The sequence below is a fragment of the Podarcis muralis genome, chromosome 1, assembly GCF_964188315.1.
Source record: "Podarcis muralis chromosome 1, rPodMur119.hap1.1, whole genome shotgun sequence".
Lineage (NCBI taxonomy): Eukaryota > Metazoa > Chordata > Lepidosauria > Squamata > Lacertidae > Podarcis > Podarcis muralis.
Genome location: NC_135655.1, coordinates 68,799,169 through 68,820,148, shown reverse-complemented (window position 1 = coordinate 68,820,148; position 20,980 = coordinate 68,799,169). Strand labels below are relative to the sequence as shown.

General features: G+C 43.6%; 1 protein-coding gene and 1 long non-coding RNA gene across 9 annotated transcripts in view; one reads left to right on the top strand and one right to left on the bottom strand.

The window, feature by feature from the left end:
• The window catches only part of LOC114598128 (uncharacterized), a 54,069-nt gene extending 40,420 nt beyond the window's left edge, over window positions 1-13,649 (top strand). For 4 of the 6 annotated variants that reach the window (XR_003706971.2, XR_013393291.1, XR_013393290.1 and 1 more), the window contains exons 4-6: window positions 4,328-4,451; window positions 5,452-5,567; window positions 13,397-13,649. This is a non-coding gene — a long non-coding RNA (uncharacterized LOC114598128). Of the gene's footprint in view, window positions 1-4,327; window positions 4,452-5,451; window positions 5,568-5,715; window positions 5,814-13,396 lie in introns of all 6 variants that reach the window. The other 2 variants (XR_013393293.1, XR_013393294.1) reach the window with 2 other exon arrangements.
• The window catches only part of SCUBE2 (signal peptide, CUB domain and EGF like domain containing 2), a 54,094-nt gene continuing 41,094 nt past the window's right edge, over window positions 7,981-20,980 (bottom strand). For all 3 annotated transcript variants that reach the window (XM_028731767.2, XM_028731749.2, XM_028731777.2), the window contains 6 exons: window positions 18,503-18,670; window positions 17,367-17,528; window positions 16,416-16,613; window positions 12,983-13,135; window positions 8,931-9,010; window positions 7,981-8,285 (listed from right to left, as the gene is read on the bottom strand). In XM_028731767.2, coding sequence (XP_028587600.2) covers window positions 8,133-8,285; window positions 8,931-9,010; window positions 12,983-13,135; window positions 16,416-16,613; window positions 17,367-17,528; window positions 18,503-18,670 — 914 coding nt within the window. In that variant the 3' untranslated portion in view covers window positions 7,981-8,132. The remainder of the gene's footprint in view (window positions 8,286-8,930; window positions 9,011-12,982; window positions 13,136-16,415; window positions 16,614-17,366; window positions 17,529-18,502; window positions 18,671-20,980) is intronic.

The following is a 20,980-nucleotide window of genomic DNA, read 5'->3' as shown; positions in this document are numbered from 1 at the left end:
AGCAATGTTTTGCTGTACTAGGCTGTCTGTCTTGCATCTTTCACTCGCAGCTTGGGCTTTTCAAGGAAAGAACTCTTGATAAAATGAGCTAGCATTTTCTTTCAAAATAAACAGATGTGACCTTCTAATTTTATTTTATTTTTAAAGGCAGTCTGGTATATGTTTAATATGTATATATATTTAAAAGCAGAACCATCTGCTGCAGATGTATAAACCACAGACTAAAGTGTGCTTTCAAAATCAAAAGGCTGTGTGCATATACTGGCTTCCCTGCAAGTATCCTCAGACACAATATAGCTTAGTTAACACTGCCAATATACAACACACGTGCAAGTCATTTAAGGCAGCTTTGGGTGCATGCTTATCGCACCAAACTCAGTGCTGCTTGGATGTGATGCTGGAAATAGGATAAACAAGTGGAACTTATACCAAAGCGTTCAGTATGCCAGCCGATATTCCAGTGCTCCAGCCGGCCGGCCAGCCTTTTTCACAATATTCCATTCCATTTCACCTCACACTCAGTTTTCCACCCTGTTTCCAGGTGGAAGCAATCCCAGAAGTGCTTGCTTTTAGCACCAAATTTAAAAGCCCCACTTGCAGAGGAAGCACAATCAAAGGCTTCCAATTGTTCCTTATAACCATGGCTTTACCTGCCACACAGGTGGAAGGACACCCCATGTGGGGCAGATGGGTAGGACTGGTGAAAAACTGCCTTATGGCCCAAATTACGGCCTCTGAACATTCCCCAGGGAGATTTGCCTGGTGCCTTCGTTACATATCGTTAAGTGCCAAGCAAAACCATTCTTCTCCTCCCAGGTCTTTGGCTAATTATACCATCTTTGCCCTTGCAAATTGTGTGTGGCAGTGTGTGTGTGTGTGTGTGTGTGTGTGTGTGAGAGAGAGAGAGAGAGAGAGAGAGAGAGAGAGAGAGATTGTTTTGTTTGTGTGTATGTATAAGTGTTTTTGTGTTTTTATATTGTAAACTGCCCTGTGATCACCAGTAGAAGGGTGATATGTTAATTTAATAATGATGATAATAATAATAATATTATGAAATTTGGGCTACGGGCCAGAGGTTTCCCATTCCTGACATATGAATGTTAAGAGTAATTTCATGGAACCAGCCTCGCAATGTATCATGATCACACCTTTAGTTTTGATCCTGTTCCCACCCTTGCCAAGGCAAGGAATTGTTCTCCAGTCCAATACCAAGGCCAGACATGGGTCTAGTGCAGCCAGTGCCACACCCGCAGGTGTAAAGGAAGGATAGAGCAGTGTATCATCAATGTACAGTGGTACCTCAGGTTAAGAACTTAATTCATTCTGGAGGTCTGTTCTTAACCTGAAACTGTTCTTAACCTGAGGTACCACTTTAGCAAATGGGGCCTCCCACTGCTACCGCGCCGCCGGAGCACAATTTCTGTTCTCATCCTGAAGCAAAGTTCTTACCCCGAGGTAATATTTCTGGGTTAGCAGAGTCTGTAACCTGAAGCGTCTGTAACCTGAAGTGTCTGTAACCCGAGGTACCACTGTACACGTATTGTTGACAGTGCACTCCAAAATTCCAGATGACTCCTGCCAGCAGTTTCATGTAGTTGTTAAGCAGCATGGGGGATAAAATCGAACCCTGCAGAACCCCACACAGGGCTGAACAAAACTCCCTCTGAAGATGGTCATCCAAGTAGAGGTGGAACTACCGCAAGGCTTGGAATTATACTCTCATTCAGACACCAAAAGGCCAAAATGCAACTGCGGCCTAGCAGTTTTAACACAGGAGAGGTTTGTCCTGTCACCTTTTCTTTTTAGAATAGCCCATTATGTAATGAATCATTACAAGCATACAGAACTCTGAGGGTAAAAGCAATCTCTTTTTCACCTTTGGAGGTGTTTGGCACTTAGCCAGTTGATTAAATAAAGATGCTTTGTTTGTTCACCTCATCTCTGGGCTAAGGGAGAGAAAACAGAGAGCAAAAACAAAGCCCTTCCCCTAAATGGATGCTGTCTCTTTTATGTAATAGAAAGGAAGAGCTATAGGACAGAAGCCTTGCATCTCGTCTCGCATTAGCCAAGGTTCAATAAGCTCTTATTCGCAGCAGGACTAGTGGCTACATCAAAGCTAAGGTAGAGGAGGAGTGCTATGAAAATGCAATCCTCCTTTTTGAGTACTGCTCAAGGGTAAATGTGTCATCTATTTCAGCATGCAAATGAAGAAGAATTTGGTGGCTTTGGAGTTTTGCATCATCCATAGAAAAGCTTTTCTAATTGCATTACAGGCCACAGTGGTATTAAAAACAGTCAAATACAATAAATCTTGGTGTAGTAATGGAGCTAGGTAGGTAATCTTACACTTTACACTTTAAAAAAATCATTTTTAAATTTATTTTTAATACTTTAAGAAATAGTACAAAATATTGTGCTAAGTGCATAAAATAAACCTCATGCTTTCTCAGCAATTACTATATGCATATTTAAAGATGGTGCAATGATTTGCATCATAAATACCTTATATCTTGTATTGAGAAGAAAGTAGATATAAAAATGTAGATATGTATGTGTGTCCACACACACACACACACACACACACACACACACACACACACACTGTTGCACACCACCCCAATCTCCAAATAGTGTGAGATTCCAAGGGTTCCAGGCATTTACCCAGGGTTCAGTTTCCTTGGAATGAGGTACAGCAGAGAGAAGTAGAAAATGGAGTCCCTCAAGGATTGGTATTGGGAGCTGTGCTTTTTAACTTGTTTGCAAATAATATTGAGTTAGGAGCAGGCAGTGAGGTGGCCAAGTCTGCAGATGACCTAAATTGTTCAGGATTGTTAAAGCAAAAAAAGATTGCGAAGAGCTCCAAAAGGACCTCTCCAAACTGAGTGAATAGGCAATAAAATGGCAAATGCAATTCAGTGTAAACAAGGATAAAGTGAATGCATGTTGCAGCAAAAAGATCTTAATTTTACATACATGCTCATGGGGTCTGAACTGGTAGTGACGGACCACGAGTGAGACCTTGGGGTCATAGTATATAGCTCAACGAAGATGTCAACCCAGTGTGTGGTGGCTATGACAAAGGCAAATTCTATTCTAGGCATCATTAGGAAAGGAAAATAAAATAAAAATGTCAATATAATAATTGTTGTTGTTGTTGTTTAGTTGTTTAGTCATGTCCGACTCTTCGTGATCCCATGGACCAGAGCATGCCAGGCACTCCTGTCTTCCACTGCCTCCCGCAGTTTGGTCAAACTCATGCTGGTAGCTTCGAGAACACTATCCAACCATCTCGTCCTCTGTCGTCCCCTTCTCCTTGTGCCCTCCATCTTTCCCAGCATCAGGGTCTTTTCCAGGGAGTCTTGTCTTCTCATGAGGTGGCCAAAGTATTGGAGCCTCAGCTTCAGGATCTGTCCTTCCAGTGAGCACTCAGGGCTGATTTCCTTAAGAATGGAGAGGTTTGATCTTCTTGCAGTCCTTGGGACTCTCAAGTGTCTCCTCCAGCACCATAATTCAAAAGCATCAATTCTTCAGCGATCAGCCTTCTTTATGGTCCAGCTCTCACTTCCATACATCATTACTGGGATAATGCTATTATGCAAATATATGGTGTGACCTTATTTGGTGTACAGTTCTGATCCCCTCATCTCTTAGAGGATATTTTAGAGATGGGAAAGGTTCAGAAAGGGACAACTAAACTAATCAAGGGGCTGAACTGACTCCTCTGTGAAGAAAGGTTGTACGCTTGAGACTTTTTAGCTTGGAGAAATAGCAAGTAATAGGTGACATGGTAGAAATTTATAAAATTATGCAAGGCATGGAGAAAAACACTAGAGAAAGTTTCTCGCCCTCATAACACTAGAACTTGTGACCATCCAATGAAGTTGAATGTTGGAAAATTTAGGACAGATAATAGAAAGTACTTATAAATGCAGCACATGGTCCAACTATAGAACTCACTCCCCCCAGAGGCACTGATGGCCACCAAGCAGGATGGCTTTAAAAGAGGGCTGACAAATTCATGGAGGAGGGGGCTGTCAATGGCTGCTAGTCATGATGGCTATGCTCTACCTCCACAGCTGGAAGCAGCCTGTGCTTCTGAATACCAGTTGCTGGAAACCACAGGAGGGGAGAGGGCCCTTTTGATCATGTTCTGCTCCCTGATTGGCCACTCTGAGAACAGGATCCTGGACTAGATAGGCCATTGGTCTGATCCAGCAGGCTATTCTTATGTCATGTTATGTTATGTTTAACCAGTTATCATTGTACTGAATCTGTAGCTTTTTTTGGACCTAGTATTGAAGAAACCTCAATAGTCTTATTTTCTTAGGTTCTTAAACTAGAAAGAGTCCTGCTGGATCAGGCCAAAGGCTCATCCATCCAACAGACAAGTTACCACGGGAACTAAAGAACTCTGGGAAATGAAAACTGTTGTGGGGAAAGATCTTCCTAAGGTGACTTTCACATTAGCCCCTTTACACTAGAATTGCCATCCTTTGTTCTCCCACTTTTTTATGGGGCATCCAGATAACACCATTGTCAACCCGTGCATTCCAGTATCTTCTGTGTTTTTTTGACACAGGTTTTGTGGTAAAACACAGTTGCAACAGCAGCCTATCTAACATGAACAGGAAAGGACTATGGAGGCTTTTAGGGGTCATACTTTTAAACCTTACCTAGACCCTTTTATTTCTTCCTGATTAGTGTAACTACAATTAATTATCCCTTGAACAGCTGCTGTTAATTGTCCCTATGCCAGTTTCTGTTCTTGTGGGGGGTGGAGGCTTCAATTATTGGCTTCCTATCCATTTTATATAGTCAAGTAGTTCTGTTTGGCTAAATTACCCACACCACAAGGATAGGACATAACGGACAATTAACAGAGGGACCTTTAGTAGGCTATTTCCAAATAATCACCAATGTTTGCTCCTCAGAAAGCTGGATGAACTTTCAAGGAAGACAATTGTAGTTAAAATTGCAGAGAATATTTGATTAAGAGGACTTACTTGGGAATATATGGGAAGTCAAACCTAGACTAATTGTTTGGGTGGAACCTTTTGTTTTAGTTCCACTTCTTGATAATTGTGGAAAAGCAATGCCTCGGCAGCACCATTAGGCTCTAGTGTAGAAGCAACCTAAAACTGGTGGTTGTTACTCCAGATAGCCTTGCCCTGCACAGAATGGTCTAATCCTAAATACAATCAATTACCGCTGCTAGCCCCATGTCCAATCCTCCCAAATTGTCTGTGCTTGTACACAAAGCCTTCCATCAGTATTGGCATAACCAAGTACTGCTGCTGTATTCTATTTATTTCAATGGAGTTTGCCTGGGAGAGCCATATGAGCCTCACTGACATGAAAGGAAGTTGTACACAGCAAGTGTTTGGTGAACTGCACTAGGGGTTGCCAGCTAAACTGGGAAAAATATAGGCTAATGTGTTTCTGTACCTTTAGTTGCAGGCTGATCTGCGGGAATCGGCTGCTGGAGCTTTTCATGATGTGGAGACAAATGCCTTCACCCGATAACACCTGTCGATAAAACTACTGCTAAAGGTTTTACCACCACAGGGGTAAGTTCAAAACCTGGCAGCTCTAATTGCAGCCCTTATCAACACATCTAGGACAAGGACAGTGTATTCCTTTGTCTTGGATGAAGCTTAACAGTTACCTTCTCACATCAATGAGATCCTAAGCATGGGCCTGTCTATTATTTATTAGGACCATTAGAAATGCTAGATAATTGATGACCTTCACTTCACTTCAGGAGTCCCCTCTATGCCACTTGAGACTAAATGGTCCCACAAGAACCTGCCCAGGTACTGGAAGTTGGTGAAACTGTTGTTCCGTTGAGGGACCTTTTCTAAAAAATGAGAGATGTGGCCTATCCAGTTTTTTGACTCTAAAATTTCAGGTGTTAAAATTAACTGGAAAATTGAGTACGGACAACTCATTCTGCTCCATGAAAAGTTCCATGTGGCAGTCAAAATTGTGATGATTGCTACAGCAACAGCAGGGAGCCCAGTATCTTATAGAACTAGTTTTCAAGCTGGATGCCACCAGCATTTTCCAGACTGTAAACTTAGGCCTACCTGTAAGCAAGTTCCTTTGGAAGTAAATAAATGGATAGACAAGGCTGGATGGGTATCCAGGAGACTTTCTATGGAACAGACTCAGCAGGAAAAAAAGAGAACAAATTTTGTTTTTACTTTGAGCTCAGTTTTGTGGCTGAATTTTTGAAAGACCCTGCTGCCTGGAAAAAGTTATTTTTGAATTATTATGAGCTTGCATTTGCCTGCATTACTTGTTTATTAAATGGTTTGTTTTTGCTTTATTTATATGCTGTTGTGCTTTTGGATACAGTTATATTGAGGGAAATGTTGCTTGCTTATTCTTATTATTATTGTGAGCTGTTTTGAGCTCAACACCATTGTTTGAATAGCAGCATGCAAATATTAAATCAAAATCAAATCAAAGGTCAACAGTCAGCCCTGGAATATGATCCTTCCTCCTCCCAGGTCTTGGGTGGTAGATCTCCTTGCTTATAGACACAGCACATTCTCCTAATATAAAGCTATGTGTCTTCTACATTAGCTCTTTCCACTGGAATTGCAGTGTGTACACACCCTCATTTTTGTCCCTTTCTCAATTTGATTCCAGTACGCATGTTAAAAATGCAGGCTTGTTTGTAGCCAAATTAATATCGCTGAAAATAAAGGCCCTATTCATGTATTTACACACGTGCATTGAAAGAGGGATGGGGCTGATCTGCTCTTGTGTGCCCAGAGTCCTAGTGAGGATGTCTGAAGAGGAATCCCTACTTGAGAGCAGCTGTAGGATTTCCTGTTTGCGTGTGCACCCTTGATGTTCAGAGGTAGGGCTAGGTCAGGTGTGGGGTGGTGGTGGCTAGGGCTTCAGTGCCCAACCTGCGTGTAATACATTGGGAGGGCAAAAGTAAGGATTTGCAATCCAGGAAGTAGAAGTTATATTAGAGCTCCCCCCCTACAAACATTCATCACTCTCAGATTCACAAACAACATAAAGCCAGGTAAGAAGAGATTTCAATTATATTAATGGCTTTGTGTTTATGTAGCAAATATCTAGTAGAAGGGCCTTTTTCCTCTAGTCAACTATTAAAAAAACCAAACAAAAGCTGACAACAAGTGTATTGTCACAAGAAGAAAGCTCACTGACTCTTCTCCCCTCTCCAATGTTTGAGTGCTATCCTTGTTAAACTGGTCCTGGGAGACATAATAATAGAAACTGCTTAGTTGAACTTTTAAATTGATGCAACATGGTGCCCTCTTGTGGGAAATTGAGGGAAGATTTCTACAATTCAAGAAAGCTGCTCAAATCATAGGTAAAGGCAAAGGGACCCCTGACCATTAGGTCCAGTTGTGACCGACTCTGGGGTTGTGGCACTCATCTCGCTTTATTGGCCGAGGGAGCCGGCGTACAGCTTCCGGGTCATGTGGCCAGCATGACTAAGCTGCTTCTGGCGAACCAGAGCAGCGCACGAAAACGCCGTTTACCTTCCCGCCAGAGCGGTACCTATTTATCTACTAGCACTTTGATGTGCTTTCAAACTGCTAGGTTGGCAGGAGCAGGGACCGAGCAACGGGAGCTCACCCCGTCGCGGGGATTCGAACCGCCAACCTTCTGATTGGCAAGTCCTAGGCTCTGTGGTTTAACCCACAGCACCACCCTGTGCTCAAATCATAGGACCAATATTATTATATATAAAAAGGAACAAACCACTTGCAACCTTCATTCATAATTACTAGTATATCAGGCATAGTCAACATGGTGCCCTCCAGATGTTACGAATTTCCATCAGACCCTGCCTACATGGCCAAAGGTTAGTTGATGGTAGGAGTTGTACTCCACAACAAAATAAAACAGAAAATAAAACAGATGGCAATGTGGAGGGCACCATGTTGGCTACTCCTGGAGTAGGTAATATAATGTCAGAAAATAAAACAGATGGCAATGAAATAATTATATTTTTAATAAAAAAAAATTTACACACTGTATACAACTGACTGGGCAGCTTCCTGAAAATTTCCCCATCTTAGAGAACACAAAACAAATCTGCTGTACAGTCAGTAACTTTTTAAGTTTTCAAAATATAGCGTTCACTATTTGTAAGGCCTCAAAAATCTGGAGACTTTAGAGCGCAACAATCGAATAAAAGACCTTGGAAACATCTCCCTGGACTCTTGTGCTGTGTATTTGAAGTAGTTCTGTGGGTGTGCCAAGACATCAAACAATGCCTTTATCAGCTTCTTATCCTGAAAGTGTAAGAAAGAACTCAGTTGTCATTTAATATACTGTAGTTTGAGGAAAAAATAGTGCAAGCACAATTCTTGGTTCAGTTTCTATTACATATTAAGGTAAAGGCCCTTCCTATTTCCTGTAATTCAAAGTGCAACCCACCAAAATGCTAAGGCTTAGGCCAAGTTACCCACATATCATTGCTATCATCATTCCTGTGCTTACAGAAGTTGGAACAGAAGGCACGTATGATTGCTAGGCAATTACTAATGCTCAAGTTCACGTTAGAAACATCAGCATTTGCCATCAGCACTACTATTAGGCAGCAGGCTGAGACAGCAGCTTCAGGTAGCCGATTTATAGCAATATTAATAGGTAGCATATTGTCAGTTATTTAACTGACAATGTTTGCTGCATCAGTTATCAACATATCTTGAGTCAACATTGCCTCCACCACTCCCTTCAGACTAGTTTTGGTTCTTGGGGAACAGAGTGATAGCATGTTGCTTCTTGTTTGGGAGATATGCCTGCTGATCCTCCTCCTGTTTAGCTTCCTCTCTGTCACAGTAGATTGTAAACAAAGCATTAAAGCTTTATTTTCACAAACAGCAGTCACTCACGAATGGATGTTTTCCTTCAGGAGATTAACTGAGCAAGTTTACCTTAAGGATTTCTTGATGATTTTCTGATGCATACAGTCTACCATCTCTGACTATGTCTTCTATTAGTTCCTGATAATCCTCTGTTGGAGACACACACACACATGACTTGCAAATATTCATTTGAGTTACATCAGCAGCACATACATGTATCTCTAGGCTAAACAGGAGGGATACTTACTACTCCTTTTAGCATTCACTCTGTTGGCATTTCCCATTCTTTGGCTGAAAATGCTCCCAAACAGAATGTACTCATGCATTTGCATGTGCCCATCTATAACCAAGACTACAATTTTCAGATTAGCAGATTTAATACCTATTCTAAACAGCCTCCAAGAAACAAACTATACTGTTTAGACAAAGTGTTCCATACCTGCTTACTATTACTTTATATACTCGAGTATAAGCCAACTCGAATATAAGCCGAGGCACCAAATTTTACCACAAAAAACTGGGAAAACTTTTTGACTCGAGTATAAGCCGGTTCACCACACCACAAACCTTGTGGTGACGGCAGTGGAGGAGGAAGAACAAGCAGCCCGAAAGAGCTGCTTTCGGGCTGCTCACTCCTCCTTCTCCGCAGACAGCAGCAAGGGGGAAGGAGGAGGAAGGAGCAGCCCGAAAGGGATCCTTTTGGGCTGCTCGTTCCTCCTCCGCCACCTCTGCCGCTCGCAAGAGCAGGCATAGGAGCCTGGCTGGGAGAGGCACAGTGCAGCGCAGCACCTCTCCCAGCCACATCTCCTGTGCCTGCCCTTGCAAGAGGCCAGCAGCGGTGGAGGGACGAGAGGTGAGAAAGGGCTCGTCCCTCCACCACCGCCTGCCTCACTCGAGTATAAGCCGAGGGAAGCTTTTTCAGCATAAAAAATATGCTGAAAAGTCGGCTTATATTCGAGTATATATGGTAATTGGTCCATGGCAGAAATCATAAGCAGCCTTGGAGACATATATAAATGCTGGCTATGTGGCAAACTTCAAATACAGCTTTGCTAAATAAATCTATTCTTTATGTTAAAATCTGCCTACAACACTCCTGCTTTTTTCCCTTTCACTTTTTTTGTATAATAAGCAAATAGCATTTTTACTATTTTGGTATCAAACGTATTAGCCTGTTTCCACTGATGTGTTTTTAGGATGGAAATCAGGTTTTAAAAATGTGGAACAAATCCTGTTTCCAGCTAAGGAGGGTGGTTAAGTTGCCACTGACTGGCAGCAAAGCCAAAGGATTTAGGCCTTTAAGTGCTGCACTTGCAAGCCTTTGGAATCCATCATGCCATAATCACATCAGATTATTACCCCAGGGTAGCTTGGGATAATTGTGTCAAAGAGATCGGACATACAAGGAAGATGAAACTTCCAATTTTCTCTGCGTCTGCCTGAAACACTGATTCAAAGTAGAAACTGTGAAGCCATTTGTACCATTATGAGAAAAGACACTTCTTAGGATACAGCAGTGTTTCCCAACCTTTTTTGGGCAAAGGCACACTTGTTTGATGAAAAAAATCTCGAGGCACACCACCATTACAGCCCCGTGACGTCAGCGCGCAGCGTCACGCCGGGAGGGACGCACGAAAGTGTAACTTTCAATTTTTTTCCCTCCCCCTTGCCGGGGAACCTCCAAGCTTTGGGGGGGGGGGAGGCAGCAAAGCGAGGGACTGAGGGACTCCTCCAACGACAAGGGTTGGGGAAGAAGAGAAAGGGCTATTCCGCTCCAGTCACGGGAGGGGAATATGTACTGGCCCAACTGGTGTGCGGTCTTCGGAAAGCGGGGTGCGGGAAGGAAGCCTAGGCTCGGGGTCATAGAATCATGGAATCATAGAGTTGGAAGAGACCACAAGGGCCATCGAGTCCAACCCCCTGCCAAGCAGGAAACACCATCAGAGCACTCCTGACATATGGTTGTCAAGCCTCTGCTTAAAGACCTCCAAAGAAGGAGACTCCACCACACTCCTTGGCAGCAAATTCCACTGTCAAACAGCTCTTACTGTCAGGAAGTTCTTCCTAATGTTTAGGTGGAATCTTCTTTCTTGTAGTTTGGATCCATTGCTCCGTGTCCGCTTCTCTGGAGCAGCAGAAAACAACCTTTCTCCCTCCTCTATGTGACATCCTTTTATATATTTGAACATGGCTATCATATCACCCCTTAACCTCCTCTTCTCCAGGCTAAACATGCCCAGCTCCCTTAGCCGTTCCTCATAAGGCATTGTTTCCAGGCCTTTGATCATTTTGGTTGCCCTCCTCTGGACACGTTCCAGTTTGTCAGTGTCCTTCTTGAACTATGGTGCCCAGAACTGGACACAGTACTCCAGGTGAGGTCTGACCAGAGCAGAATACGGTGGCACTATTACTTCCCTTGATCTAGATGCTATACTCCTATTGATGCAGCCCAGAATTGCATTGGCTTTTTTAGCTGCCGCGTCACACTGTTGGCTCATGTCCACCGGGCGCAAGGTCCACCGACCTCGGCGGAGAAAGGCAACAACCGGAGCCGATGACCAGTGGCGTAGCGTGGGTTGTCAGCACCCGGGGCAAGGCAAATAATTTGTGCCCCCTAACCCGTGGATTTTAGCACTCGAGTGCAAGCGCGCCCCCCCCAAGATGTTGCGCCCGGCCCCCCTGCACCCCCACGCTACGCCACTGCTTCAGGTCCCCCAATAAAACATTTGAGGGGGCCAGTCCCCCAGTTGATGGGCATTGCCAATGTGATCAACTATGCAGGGCGGGGTTTACTTGCCTTCCCCCCCCCCCCCCAATATCATACTGTATTCACATTGGCACCCCTGATGAACTCAGCGGGGCTTACTTCTGCCCCGCAAGCCTTTGCACCTCCGTGTCTCCTTTCCTCTCTATATGTAAGAGGGTGAAGGTCAGGCTGACAGTGCAAATAAGGGCCCCGCTGCTGAAGGCCTCGCCCGCCACGACCTCCTGGTCCACGGGCAGGGCAAGAAAGTGCCTTTTCCTTTGGGGGGGGGGGAAGTCTTAAATTTCAAACCATTATTATTATTATGAATATCTAATGTGCGTGGTTTCTCTACCTCCACCGACGACTCGCCACGTGCGAGGAGGAAGGCGGGCTCCCTTCACCTCCCCGTCCCCTCAAGGGAAAGGGAAAACGACGTGAGGAAAAGCGACGCGGGACAGCGAGCGAGGTTCTCCTCAGAGCCTTTTCCCGCCGCCCCCTCGCAAGACAGCCCTGAAGCCGAGCGCAGAGTGAGGGGCGGGGCCCGGCAGAGTCTCACTGCCCCCCAACGCCTCTCGAGGCGGCATGAGGGGCGCCGCGTCAAGGGCGCCGGCGGGCGCAGCGGCAGCTCCTGTCAGGGCACGAGGCGGGCCCGGCGCCTCTCCCCCACCCACCCCGTCCGCCCACCCATATCCCGCTCAGGAGGGGCCGGTGGGCTGGCAAGCGCCTCACAGCAGCAGCACCAGAGAGGGAGAGAAGTCCGCCTCCTGCTGCCGCCGCCTCTTCATCCCCAGCAGCAACTTCCCTGCCCGGCTCCCCGCCGCCGCCGCCTCCTTCTCTCCCTGCTTTGCAGTAGCAGCCGCCGCCGCCGCGGCACACCAGGCAACATCTCGCGGCACACTAGTGTGCCGCGGAACACCGGTTGGGAAACACTGGGATACAGCAATAAACCAGTTACAGCTTTCCTAAATCAAAAAATAAAACCTACATTGCAGCAAAGCAACTTGGAGGTGTTCAGAGCCTAACTTGTCTCAAATACACAAGTATACAATTTTGTGTAAAAATGTGAACTGGCACATAAAAGACAAAATCTGATACAATTTGAGAGTTATACCCCCAACAGACATCTGTCCCCCCACCCCTTACCATCTCCAAAATATTTTCACATTTCATCTCATAAGGGACATGGGTAATACCCATGTTATTTTGTGTGGAAGTATGTCCTTACCTGACACATAAAAATTCATATATAAAATATTCTACCTATATAAAATTTTGATATCCCCTACTCCCAGACTTTGAGATGGAAAGTAAAAGCACAAATTTACACATTGAAACACCCACACTTTAGTTCCAGCAGTTTTTAAGGTTTCCTTACCATCATATGTTACATAAGGGACCTGGAATCCTTTGGCACTATTTCCTTCATTGGACTTGAACTGGACCCAGAGCTTCTTAGACCTGGAAGTGAAAGCTATAGGGCGTTCGTAGGTTTGACAGGTTTCGTATGTGGTCACAGAATTGGAGGAAGCTTCAAAACAAAATGGACAAAAGGAAGGTATCAAACACCTGTTAGCTTAGGATTTTTCTTTTGAACAACAAAATACTTTTCTTTTCTTTTCTTTTATTCTCTTCTCACCAACCCACCCAACTATCTACCATCACCCCAGCATGAATTGCCCTGAAGTTTTCTTTCTGCTTCTCCATTGCTAGGATCCATCCTAGTAAAGGGCAGATTATTTACTTGACGGCTACATGTCATACCCTCATATGTCCCTCCCATTACTTCCAGATGGTTTAAAAGCATTGTGGGCAATGTTTCCAGAGAACTGCCACCTCCAGCCTAGGAACAACACCCCCACTGCATGCTGCAACAGAAAAAGCTATTGAGTGGGATATCTCAGTGAAGAAAGATGGACCACGCCTCAACACTGGAGCACTGAGCAGCTTTCCAATTCTACTGAGGTCTTATCCCAAGTCTATGGTTTTGCTGACAATCTGACAATAAATACAAATAAAAAAATAAAACGTACATTTCAAACACATTACTTCTCTAAATTTGATGTGATTTTTTTAGTATTTTCACTTCTTGTATGTTTTAAAGTACTGTGATTTTTTCTTGATTTTATCGTTTTATGCTTTTATTATTTATTTATTTATGTTTGTTTGTTTGTTTATTTATTATGTTTGTATCCTACCCCACATCCATAGTTCACAACATAAAAATACAAGATAAAAAACAAAAAATACATAATCATCATCATCATCTGCTTTGAGGTGTTTTTTTTAAAAAAAACACACAAGCGGCATATAATTTTTTTGAAATAATAATAAACTAGCTCATTGCACAAGGAAAAGAGAACACTAAATCCTTTTTTGTTCAGTAGCAAAACCTATCCCAAGCGCATGCTTAATGCCCTGCTTTGTGGGTTGCATAGAAGCTAAGAAACTGAACAAATCTTCTAGATGGAATATTGACTCTGCTTTGAATGTGCTATGTGGCTTTTGCCAAGCTCTTTTCTCTCAACCCAGTTCTCACCCATTCTACAATACAAGAGGAATAATAATAATTTTCAGTATGGAGGAAATAATAAAAATGCAGGGTTTTTGTAAAGATTGCAACTAAAGAATGCATGTGAACACCTTGGGCAACTGAAAGCGAAATATAAGTGTTTATTATTAAAGGTAGTCTTAGAAGGAACAGTACAGAAATGGTGGTATAATAGAATTCAGGTTTGCAATCAATATTCCTGTTTCAATGCACCATAAGAGAACCTTTGGCTCTGTTGAGGTCATTGGCAAAGCATACGTCAAGATTACACTCCAAAGATACAATTTGGCTCCATAAACATGCTATTTTTAGCTTTTAAAGATCTATTGCCTAGGAGCTGTGCCAAGCCATCAGCACAAGAAAATGAAGTGTTGCATCAACAAGAACAGGCCCAGCATGTAGCAAGCCATGACTGAAGCAGTAAAAATATCATATTATTTCCAAACTCACTTAATTCAGCAGGAGTAAAACCTTCTACGTCTCCCGAAAAGCTTAGATTACTAGCTGAGTACAGTACATTCAGAAAGGCTGATCTTGGATGTGTATGTGAAACTTAGTTAATGCCAAAAACAATGGCATCGTTTTTAGTAAGTTATACTAAGCCTGTGCATTCCTGCTGCAGGTGTCTGAAGCTGTGCACACATGACATTAGCCACAATCCATCTCTCCTGTAGTTTCTTGAGAAATACTGTTTAATGCGTTTCTCCTCAAACCAGCTTCCATTCAGTTTGAAAACAGAAGCTGCTTTCACTCCGCAGTTTAGCTGAGGTGTGAAAATTTGAAACAACTGTTGCACAAGCACAGATCACAGCTTCATGAATAGGAGTTGGGGAGTTGCATGCATAAGGAAACCAAACAGGTAATGGCCCCTCTGGTATGCATAGCAATGTGCAAATGCAGCATGAAATGCTGCTGGGGGGTGGGGGAACTAATGTGTACATAGCCAAAGTATCCCCATTGAATGGAAAGGCATGCTATCAGTGCTGTAAGACCACTACATTTCAGGATCTCCTGAGCTCAACAAAACTTGTGGCAGCAGAAGCTGGTGGATTGAAAGCTGCTACAAGCATGGAGGGGGGGGGATTAGATTTGCAAAGGCTAAATCAGGCATAGGCAGATGTTTTTGGCCTACAACTCCCATGATCCCTAGCTAACAGGACCAGTGGTCAGGGATGATGGGAACTGTAGTCCCAAAACATCTGGAGGGCTGAGTTTGCCTATGCCTGGGCTAAATAGTGGGAAATTGCTGCCAAACACAAATATGTACGAGTGCTTAAGGGGTTACAACAATAGAGCTGGATTCCTAGACTCAGCTAGGTCATGCCCCTTCTCCAAAGAGGGAGGAAGTGAAGCCTTCTTTTCCTGTCCCCTTTCTCTCCACAGCTTGTAACTGAATGTTTTTATCCAAGACTATTCTGCCTGTGTTCTCCTTGCTGCTGCTTGGATAAATGCATGAATCTGACCTTTCAAATGTTTTTAACATTTAAAGCATTTAAAACTTACTTAACAGAGTATATACAGTATATATAGTCTGTTCAATGCAAAGGGTGGTAGAAAAAGGGAACCACTTCACAAAGCGAACTAAACTGGATTTGCAAAAAGTTTAACAGCCTACATTCCTAACAATTCACTGTGCTGCTTGACTTGGTGAGTTTAAACTCTGCTACTTGGAATTTCCGCTGGAGACTTAATTTAGCCCTGCATTTTGAATTCAGGCACCCCGATTCTTTCGTTATTCACCCCACACACGTAAGTCACAGGGATTCTTAGTTTTCTTCCCTCATGAACCATTCTACAAAAACAGTCATTTTCAATGGTTGACTCTGCTTGCTGCTGCCAAAAGCCCATTCATCTTAGGACTTAGTGGTCTTGTGACTGCAGCCATCAGCAGATCATTTGCTCTCTGGCTCCACTCAACCAGCTGGCAGATGTACACCCCAGGAAAGGCAAGCATGTTTGTGTAAAAAAATAAGATGAATTCCCTACCTCCTCCACCCACCACAAATCACTATAGTTCCCCACTAAATCTAAAATATGTCTGATCGGTGGTGTGTGTGTGTGTGTGTGTGTGTGTGTGTGTGTGTGTTGTGTGTGTGTGTGTTTCACCCATAATGGCTGGAATTTATTGTTACGAAGGCTGTTATACTACATTTTAGAGCCAGATTTTCACAGGACTTGCTTTGGCACAGACAAAATGTAGCAAAGATCCATCAGGAGAAATACATTCATATACCTGACATGGAAACCTAGTTTAACTTACAGCTTTTTCTCATCACCAGGTAGTCTCCACATTCATCTTCTATTGGCAAAAATATTTCCGGAACCACAATCAGGATGCGGCGTTTAGGAGGAGGATTTATACTCCAAGTACATTCTGTGTTTGCAGGATAATTTCCAGGATAGTTTGGGGATTCAATGTATCCAGTAAACTCTCCAAGCTCACCACCACAGTGCCTGTCTGGAAAAAAGGAAATATGTTACCCATAGCCAGGGCAGAGGGGAAAGCAATATTCACACCTGTGCAATGCCACCAGCAGCAATCACAACTGATACAATTACTTTGGCTACTATCTAGGAATCATGCATATCTTTTATTCCTTAGACCATTTTTATTGAGTAGCTGCTTCAAGATGACTAAAAACAAAGGAGCAAAATCCATATACAGTACAGCTTTGTCTGTGGAAATAAATGACAGAAAAAGCAGGAAATTGGTATTATCTGGGAGGCATTTACAGCTGCCTTTTCCAACCTAGTGTCCATTCAGATTTTTGGACTACAACTCCTATCAGCCCCAGCCAGCATGGCCAATGGTCATGGACAATAGGAGCTGTAGTTCAAAACATCTGGAGGGCATCAGTTCTGGAAAGGCTGGTTTAGTGTTTAGAGAAAGCCTGGCCTGGAAGAATTGCATTAGGCTTAGGGTCTAGAACTTGGCACAACTGAAGCAGAAGCTGTTGGAGAGGACACCAACAGCTCCTTCCTATGTCCACTGATAAGGGCTACTTGGAGACTGACACCAAAGAAAGCAATGAAGTCAGGTTAGGAAAGCCTACATCCCAAAGCAGGATATGGCTAACAAGGAGTGATTGCTGTTGGGTGGGGATATGGCTTCTGCTCACTTAAGGAAAGACCAATAGCATCTATCCCCACTGCAGTTGGTACTAGGTCCTTTCATTTTGGACTGACTACAACATAGATTATCAATATTTACCTTTGCAATGAGTTACATTTGTTGATCCATCATAATCAGTGGTTGTGTTTCCAGGGCATGAAATGCAGTAATTCTGTCCAAACTCAGGCTGGTATGTTCCAACAGAGCAGCGGATACAACGATGTGTTGTAGTGTTGTAGAAATGACCAGGTGAGCACTGCACTGTAGAAGAAGGTGAACAAGCAACATGCTACAATAGCTTTGATAAGCGGTGACATGATTAACTGCAGCCATTCCACTGAATGACATTTCATCCAAGACTAATTTTCTGCACAGAAAAATTGTGTACATCCAACATGCACACTGCCACAGATGAAGAATGCATATGCTAATTTCACTTGGGAGTTCACACTGTGGGCACCTATCACTTAGCAGGAAGTTTCAGTGCATGTCAAATCTGGCAAAATAAATATGTATTCACCACACAAGAAGGTATATGTGTGGTGTATGCATGCAATTCCTTTAAGAAAGTGAAGTCCATATAGGTAGGGCAGGGTTGGAGAGCCTACGGCCTTGACTACAACTCCCCAAATTCCTTCCCATTGTTCATGCTGGCTAGGGGTGCTGGGAGTTGGAGTCCCAACAACATCTGGACGGCTTCAGGTTTCCCACTCTTGATATAGGAAAAAATTCCTGAGGATTAGTCTATCCTGCTTGAATATATTCTTTCCAATTAGTCCCTGCCCAACAAGCACTTTGGGCCATGTGTATGAATGGAAAAGGGAGGAGTTGCCTCCAGCATGCTTTGAGTGCTTTCCAGCTGCTCAGCCCTTGCCTCAGAGTTTATCAGCGGCTCTGCTGCTTATCAGAGTGAGGCCTAAAGGTGATACCAAGGTCTACGGCAGGAAATGTCACCTGCTTTGCACAGTGGCAGCATCGTAGCCAATGAGGTTATCTAAGGCACGGCTATTGCCACCATGGCGACACCATGTTGTTCCTGACACTGGATGTGAATGTGAGTTTTATTGTGAGAATGAGCACTTCTTTTGGCTATTAAACAAGATCAGTATTCTAAGTAAATGAATAGACTAGATCTCCAACTTTTATATTTGCAGTTGAAAGGAATGCTTTCACCCTTAAAAGGTGGAAATGAAAAGTGTGGTTGCCTATGTTCCTCATGCATCCTTGGTTCTTACCTTTAGTCTCACAATTCTGAAACACTGTTGCACCGGTAAGTTTTGTCATCAAACCTCCACCACAGGTAAAACAAGATGTTCGACCTGGCTCAGGCTGATATGTCCCCAAAGGACATGCAAGACAAGGCTTAAATCCATCAACTGAGTATTCACCTGGTGAGCACTGTCCTGTGGGAGAGGGGAGAGAATATACATTACTGTAAGACAGAGGTTTTCAACCTTTTTGATTCCACGGCTCCCTTGACCAACTGCATTCTTTCTGTGGTACCCTGTGGGGCTCAGGAGCCCAGTTATGTCACCTCTTGCCTGCAGAGCTGGCAGCCTCTCACCCTCAGCCTCCTCTCCTTGGGAGTCCTCTGGGCAGCTGCAGCTGCCCCCCACCCCCAGTCTCTGAGCTGCCCCCCACAAGAGAGGTGCCTTTTCCTACTGCCCCACAGGGGCCTGGGAAGCACCCTCTGGTCAGCCCCAGAGGCACCATTCACCTAGGGAGCTTGTAGCCAGGGCCGCTGCCGCAAACAGCTGTGCAAGCCTTTGGGATGCAGAAATGCAAGAGGACATCAGAGGAGGGATGGAAGGAAAGAGGGACAGAAGCCAGTGTTGGTCGCAGCACCCCTGACCATTCAAGGCACCCCAGGGTGCCACAGCACATTGGTTGAAAACCACGGCCATAAGCCATGGATTTTTTGGCAATATGCTGGAGCCTCTGTTGGTGGAAAGTCCTATTGCAAGATAGAAAATGATAGTTATTAAAAATCTGAACTAAATGCAGTTCAAAATAAAAATAGGAACTTGCAGCTAAATAGGTGTCATAATCTGGCCACTGACATGCATCCAATTCTGAGAGTTACCTAATCCTGGAACTAGAAATCAGCAGTTGCCCTTCTATTACATGGTAGATCCATAGCTAATTCTTGTATTTCTTTTTAGAAAGTACTAATAACTTTATGGTGTTCCATTAAGGCAAAATCCAAATCCAGCCACTTAACTGACTACGTTGTGAATTTATCCTTCCAGAAATGGGAAGTCCAAATGCAAAGAGAAAATGCAGGGTTTTCATGATGGTTGAAAAGCCTCCTTTTGGAGTCTGTAAAGCACACTTCTGTACTAAACTGGCATTACTAATCAAAGTATTAGAAATGCATTCACTTTATCATGGGTACAGCACCCACATACAGAGGAATTCTGTCAGGCAAAATAGGGCCCAGTGCCCCACTCTCCTCCCCACCTGCACCCAGGCACCACAACAGGCTACTATGGGGAATAGGACCTCTTCATGTACCTTTCATATCCCCATGCAACATACCTTTCAGACACAGTCATGGAATGCCTAATAAGCCATGTAGAAAAAATTAGGTCCAGGCCCTATCACTGAGCCTTTAGTATTATCTCCTCCATTCCTAAACTGCTTTGGTACCGATATACTATACAGACCAAGCTAACCTACTGGAACTGATTATATACACATAACCATCCTCTGCAGCTTCTTTATGTAAATCTCCAAACAATATGTCTTCCAAACTTGCAGCAAGCTGATTGCCATAGCAGGCCAAATGATTAAAACTGTTCTGCAAGACATGGGATTACTGCTGCAGCTGTTTGGCTAAGCTGTGAAGTTCTGTCCTTTTAAAGAGCTGGTAAAACTAAAGCTGTTAGTTTTGGTTTATAGCTCTGATAAATCACTTCAGTGAATGGTTGTTTTTGTTAGGGGGGGGGGGTTAAATTGGCCCTGGCATCATTTCAAGTTATTTAAGTTTGCAGCAAATAAGGCATTAACTGGTCATGATCAGGGATGAGGAATTTTGTTTACAGCTAATGAACTGAGTTTAATAGGGAGTGCCGCCTTGGCTTCTGAATAAAGAAGAAGCATGGAGCTGTATGTGCTTAATGCACCAAGGAAGAAAGAAAATTGCATGCTTAAATACTGACCCATAGGTCATGACATCAAAAACCCATTTTTCCCCCTCCCTCCAACACTTTTTCTTTTGAGGTTGTAAATATAGCCAATGCATGTTACATACAAGTTTGAATGCTACAGAGCTGTTAAAATGTGAACTATCTAATGGATATGGATTTCTTTTGTTCTGTGATGAGAGTTTTAAGGCGTGCCACATCACCTACCAATATCCATTTGCTCTATCAATAAAGAGGCAAACTACATTATCCTAAAACATCACATTGTAGAAAATTTCTGGAGACTACTATACAGTGGTACCTCAGGTTAAGAACTTAATTCGTTCCGGAGGTCCATTCTTAACCTGAAACTGTTCTTAACCTGAAGCACCACTTTAGCTAATGGGGCCTCCCGCTGCTGCTGCTGCTGCGCCACCGGAGCACGATTTCTGTTCTCATCCTGAAGCAAAGGTCTTAACCCGAGGTAATATTTCTGGGTTAGCAGAGTCTGTAACCTGAAGCATATGTAACCTGAGGTACCACTGTACTTTAGAGTAGAGAACTTCATGACTGACTGCATCTCCTTGC